The sequence below is a fragment of the Stegastes partitus genome, unplaced genomic scaffold, assembly GCF_000690725.1.
Source record: "Stegastes partitus isolate 25-593 unplaced genomic scaffold, Stegastes_partitus-1.0.2 Scaffold1662, whole genome shotgun sequence".
NCBI lineage: Eukaryota > Metazoa > Chordata > Actinopteri > Pomacentridae > Stegastes > Stegastes partitus.
Window position 1 is genome coordinate 12009 of NW_007579393.1, and position 6380 is coordinate 18388.

The 6380-nt window shown below is 42.6% G+C and overlaps 2 protein-coding genes across 2 annotated transcripts in view; both read right to left on the reverse strand.

Moving 5' to 3' along the window:
- Window positions 1-5989, reverse strand: part of LOC103371871 (transmembrane protein 106C) — a 17843-nt gene extending 11854 nt beyond the window's left edge. The window contains exon 1 of the mRNA XM_008301339.1: window positions 5448-5989. Coding sequence (XP_008299561.1) covers window positions 5448-5661 — 214 coding nt within the window. The 5' untranslated portion in view covers window positions 5662-5989. The remainder of the gene's footprint in view (window positions 1-5447) is intronic.
- Window positions 378-2756, reverse strand: LOC103371870 (PTB domain-containing engulfment adapter protein 1). Its single transcript, XM_008301338.1, has 6 exons — window positions 2709-2756; window positions 2566-2637; window positions 988-1086; window positions 776-917; window positions 584-685; window positions 378-450 (listed from the first exon to the last, which is right to left on the reverse strand). Exons 1-6 carry the CDS (start codon window positions 2754-2756, stop codon window positions 446-448), a joined length of 468 nt encoding a protein of 155 aa, XP_008299560.1. The 3' UTR covers window positions 378-445.
- Window positions 5990-6380: the final 391 nt, after the last annotated feature.

Genomic DNA, 6380 nt, shown 5'->3' on the forward strand with positions numbered 1-6380 from the left:
ATCAACCAGGGACCATGAACGTTGTTTTAGTAACAGAAGGATTACCGAGTGTACCGTAAACCAGGAGTCTCAGCACGTCAAAGTCAAATAGGCACTGTTAAACCGACAAAGACAAGGAGACGAGACACAGAACGACCCAGAAGAGACACAAAACCATGACAGACAGACAAAAACAATGACAAGGAGACGCACAAGACCAACAGAGACACAAAACTATGGTAAAGAGACACAAAACAACCACAAAGAGACACAAAACAACCACAAAGAGACACAAAACAGCCACAAACAGACACAAACTGTGACAAAGAGACACAAAACGACCACAAACAGACACAAAATAAGACAATCATTGTGTGCATGTAGGTTCTGCTTCGTACATCAGCACGAGTGGCCACTTATTTGTGAAAGTCTTCTCTTCAGCTCAGAGTTCTCTCGCTGCAGGACGTTATTCTGAAAAAAGGAGAAAAAAAAGGAAGCAGCTGTTTAAAAACGCACCGATGGACATTGCGGACATTTTATTTTGTAGGAGCTGCTTCCTAAAGTTCATACGTGAAGGAAAACTAGGGAACGTTATTTAATGCACCTTGTGTCGGAGCGCCTCCACTATCAGGTCTCGTCCTCCTCTGGTGTTGTCCTTCTGTGAAGCTCTGAAGGCGTCTCCGATCACTGAGACCAGCACGTGGGACTGAAACAGGAAGCGAACATCTGGCTGACATCTTCTGGCTCTTCATTGGTTTTCCAACATCAACATCTACAGAGTGTGCAGTAAAAATACTCACAAACTTGTTGCTCTTGAACACGTAGCAGTGGTAGGTGTCGGCCGCGGGGTGTTTGGCCACGAAGCCGAACACTTTGGGCGAAGACGGCAGGACGGCGCTGAAGGAGATGGTGGACAGAGGACACGAGTACAGCAGGAACTGGGGACAGAAGAGGAGATAATTAAACATCCTTCAGATCCAGCACTTGGCAGACTTTTTATTCGCTCACCTTGGTTTTGTTTTCCAGGATGTCTATGCTGCTCGTAGACAGGAAGAGGTGGACTTTGCTCTTCTTCACCACCTTTTCTGAGGAGTAAGCGTCTGGTGTCTGGGAATCGGAGAAGGTTGGATTAATGGAGGGGAAGCTGGCAGGTAAAGAGTTCGTTAAAAAGGTGATTAAATACCACAAGGTTTACTGAAGGTGGTTTAGTTTCCCACCAGGATATGACAACTACCCAACAACCCAATCGGCAGTTTGTGGGGTAAGTTTAAGAACTACATCAACATAGTTTGGATTCTTAGTTTTTACCGCATTTATTTCGGGAAAACCTAAAAGTAGAACCTAAGATGACACGAGGAGGTTGAAACATCTTAACCAGCACACAGAAAACACAAACAGGATTCACCTACGAACATCTGCTCCAACGTCTTTTATAGCAAGTCTTTCCATAAACCCAGACATGTCAATTATGAATTATAATGGAGCTAGATGTTTAAATAAAAAGTAATCAGGGTTGATCATCCAGGGACCATGAACGTTGTACTAAATCTTGTGCCAATCCGTACAGTAGAAGGTGTTTTAGTAACAGAAGGATTACCGAGTGTACCGTAAACCAGGAGTCTCAGCACGTCAAAGTCAAATAGGCACCGTTAAACCGACAAAGACAAGAACACGAGACACAGAACGACCCAGAAGAGACACAAAACCATGACAGACAGACAAAAACAATGACAAGGAGACGCACAAGACCAACGGAGACACAAAACAACCTCAACACAACCCTGATAAAGAGACACAAAATGACAGGAAACAGCTACAAATGGACCAAAAAAATGACCACTAAGAGACAAAAATAATACATCTAAGACAAAACGCAAAATAACAACAAAGAGACACAGAACGGCAACACATCACTTGGGTTGTGTTTGGTTTATTTCCTGTTTTATTCTGAAAAAGACCCCTGTTGTTGTTTTACTTCCTCCCGTCGTCTCCTTTTCCCTCCTTTCTTGATTCCTGTAATTAGTCTCACCTGTGTCTTGTCTCCTCATTGGTCCTCTTTGACTTCCTGTTTGACTTCCTGTTTGACTTCCTGTTTACCTGCCTGATTTGCCTTCATCTGTTTTTGGTTTGCATAATTTTTTGTACTTTGGTACTTGTGTTTTGTCCATTTACATCGTTTTTATTTATTTTATTTACCTGTTTGCTTTCCTCGTGTTCCTCTTGCCCTTTTGGTTTTTCTCTGGATTGAATTTTTGTACTTTTGGATTTTATTTTATTTTTTATTCCCAGGATTTTATCAGCCGTCTCGCGTTTGCGCCCCACCCTTTTGTTACGTAAGTTTTGATTACAATTCGAGACACAAACCAACCAGGAAGTGACAAAAAAACAATTAGCATAATAAAATTGTGCTAATCAACTACATGAGCTTAAGCTGACCACAGAGAGCTGCAGTTTGAGTGTTTCAGGAATGCTTTCATGTCTGTGCCTGAAGGTTCGTTGTCCCCAAACCCCTCCTTGGTTTCGTACTACGAATGAAATGTGGAATACATCATTAAACAGTGAGTTCAGGGGGAAGCTTCTGCTCACCTTCAGGCTCTGAACGGCATCCTCAAGGATCCGTAGTCCATCAGAGCGGACCACCTCCACTCGGCCGAGAAACTACAGAGACAAGCGGAAGAAGGCTGTAAATACCCACCTCATCCTTTATCCAGGTAAACATCAGCCTTTACCTTTACTTGGAAGGAGATCTCACAGTCATCTTCTGAAGACACGCTCATCTTGAAGCCTCTTAGCAAGCTACAGCTGCAGTCTGAGGAACACAGATACGTAGAATTACAGCAGTGTTCAGATCAGATCATCCGAATGTAAGAAATACAGTAAATCTGATGTTACCTTCAGTGAATAAAGGAGGAACGGAGAGGATCGGCGTCTTCGTCGATTACAAAATGGGTGTAAAGTCTGTCACAGTTAATGAGTGACTGGTGCGTCTTCCTTATTGCTCTTCATCAGATATCCAGGCTGCCTGGAGGCTTCAGCGGCACGACGCATGGAAGTTATTTAAACATGTGGAGGCTTAAATAAATCAATAAATACATTATGAAAAGGTCTCAACAATCAATTTTTGGACAAAAAAGAGACACAAAACAATGACAAAGAGACAGACAACGACAACAAAGACACAAAAAATGTCAACAGATACACAAAATAACCACAAAGAGACAAAAAATTAAGACAAAGAAACGACCATAAAGTAACACAAATATGAAAAAGAGACAAAAACACAANGATCTGGTTGAAGACTTCTGGTGGATTTCTGAACATCATGTTTCAGACTGACTAGCATGCTGCTCACGCTATGTAGCAACATTAGCACACTGCTAGCTGCTTCCAGTGTTTACGCTCATGCTACCATCTCCTGTGGATGCATATACAGATAATAAGTGGGATTAAACTTGCCACCTTGCAGCCTTCTGATCTGTTTTGTAAAGTCAAAAATGTTTTTAGATATATATTACAGCTGAAACCAGAAGTTTACATCCACTGTATAAAAAGACATTAAAATCCTTTTTTTTCTCAGTCTGGCATTAAATCAGACGAAACTTTTCCTGTTGTCGGTCAGTTAGGATCAGAAATATGGTGCATAATAAGTGATATTTACAATAAAAAACAGCGCTAAGTGCAGTATAAAAACAGAGCTATTATTCTGCATACAGGAGGTTTTTTAGGTTTTATGCTCCGTCCAGTGTTTCATTCCTTCTTGGCTGAATTGTCAGAAGCAGCTCCTACAAAATAAAACGCTCAGCGGTGCATTTTTAAACAGCTGCCTCCTTTCCTTCCTTCTTTTTCAGACTGAAACAGAGGATGCTGACGCAATATTTCACCTTTTCTCTGTTTGTTTACTGAACCACAGTAATAAAGAAAACTGTCCCGATCAGACGTTGAAGCTCTCCGTTGATGTTTATTGTCATTTATGTCATTTCACAGTTTATGAAGTCTGATCTGCAGCGTTTAAATCTTTCTCTGACACGTCCAGGCTTTTATTTCAGACACTTTTCTGTTTTAGAGTCTCGCTGCAGGACACTCGCAGCAAACACATCACTGTAAATACATCCCATAACTTCATAAAGGCCACTCATTAAATGAACCACGGCAGGCTGGCAGCAGGCCGCCGAGTTAAACTGAAACCACACTTTATTGTTTTACTGTCAGTGTTTCATCAGATACACAAACAGCAGCTCAGACCGTTATTAGTTATGGATCTGGTGTTTTGTGTTCTTTTTTCTGGACTATTTAAAGGCTGGTACATGTATGAAAGTGAACATTTCTACCAGGAACATCTGCACATAAACACTCACTGTGATGCTAATGTGGGAAACAGATCACAGTGAGCAACTTTTATATTGATTTTACTGTTAAATGGCTTGAAAACGGTGCAGTTAGGGTTAAAAATGTAAAGATTTCTGGGCTCAAGATGCCAAAAAATGCATCTGGTGTTTTAGTATTTTTAAAGAAATGCAACAAACGGATTAATTTTGTGGTTTCTAGTTAATGAATATGATTAAACTAACTGTAACCGCAGCCTCCTGAAGCCACGTTTAGTTGATTTATTGTCGTTAGATAATCCACCGTCAGCCTTTGGACACAACGTTCAGGGTTTTATCAGCGACACAGGTGGCAGGTTGTGCTGTGATTATTACTTATATGCTGTTTATTTATTTTGTATTGCGGGTGAACTTTTTCTCCTCTGCAGCTGTTTAAAGGCTCAGCTGGTGAATAACAGGCACTAAAACAAACATTTCTAAAGTAAATAGTGAATCTACTGGTGACATAAGCACAGAACAAGGACTAAACATTGAAAGAAAGGGGGTTATTTATTTTTGCTTATTTCTATCTTTATGTAAATTTATTTCTTGTGTGTTTTATTCTTTATTCTTATTGTTTCGGTGTGGAACAAAACACATTTCCCTGCACGTTATATTGTGCTAGTGACCAATAAAGGCCTTGAATCTGAACTCTTGGATGAAAGTTTGTCACATTTATATTAATTTTATTTTGAAATCCCTCTAGAACAGGCTGGAACGACCCAGTTTGTTCATATAAATCCACTGTATGTGATCTTACACGTTATGAACAGAGGATTCAACAACCCAGAGCTGCGTTTGGATCCCTGATGAGTAAACGATGGAAGAACCAAAATAAAACTAAAAAACAAACCCAAATAGAGAGAGAGGGGGGAGAGCAAACACCTGAGGCCGAGCCGGGCTGAGGGAAGGCGGCCTCCTGCCTCCACAGGTTGTCCTGAGACAACAGCAGCTCTGGATCTACACATCAGGACTTCTTAAAGTACTTTTTAAATTGTGGATTTATTGTGTTTTAGCTTCACTAAAGTGGGTTTAAGTTCTAAAACCAGAGTTTCACACCGACTGGTTTGGTGTTTGAACGCAGCAGCAGCAGGTGTGCCTCCTCACCTGAAGGTATCCGCCCGGTGCCCTGACACGTCGGGCACGTTATGCTGTCCTTCCCGGTGAACTCCACGTACGGGAACCGGGCGATGTCCTCCCGCCGACCGAGCCCGTCCAGGGAGTCGTTGTCGGAGTCTCTGTCCTCCGCCTGGCCGTCGGAGCGCTGCCTGTCCGGGAGGAGCGACATGCGGCTGCCGCTGCGAGACAACCGCGTCCCCATGGAGGCTCTCGCCCCCCGGTGGGGTCGCTTCGAGCCGCCGGGTCGCTACTGTCCGTTACCGGCCAGGTGAGCCATGGAGGCGGAAAGAGCCGAACGGAGGAACGGAGCGGCCGAGATTCAGTAAACAGACGAGCCGTCGCCCCGTTAGCCGCTCAGCTAGCAGCGCGGCTGCACAACTTAGCCGTCCGGTGGCGGTTCAAACCCACTGCGAGCCTTAACTAGCTTCACTAACTACACTTTAACTAGCTGTCAGACTAAACTAGTGCGAGTTGCCGCTAAAACAAAAGTCTCGTTTCCTCCAGAAACTTCGGGCTCGCTGGTGTCTGTCACAGCCTGGTTTACACTGAGGCTGCGCTGCCTTCAGGGACGCTCCGTACATCTGCCCACCTCATAGTCAGGTTGCATTCAGGTGCTTTGTCTTATTGTAGAAGTCAACAGCAGTTATTCTACCTTTAGCTGCTGACTGTAAATACATAACTACTTCTTAAAATGACACCAAAGCCCTTATGTTTGATATTTAGGACTTTATATTGCTTTTTAATGTACGTGCAACAATTAGGTTCAATATTTCCGACGCTAAAGGCGACTTTTAATGTGGCGTAAAGCTCGCTGCTGCCCTCTGGTGTCATAGTTTGGATACAACCATAAACTGCAATATATATAATATAATATAATATCATATAATGGAGTAGTGAAAGTGCCAAATTACAAAAATAAAT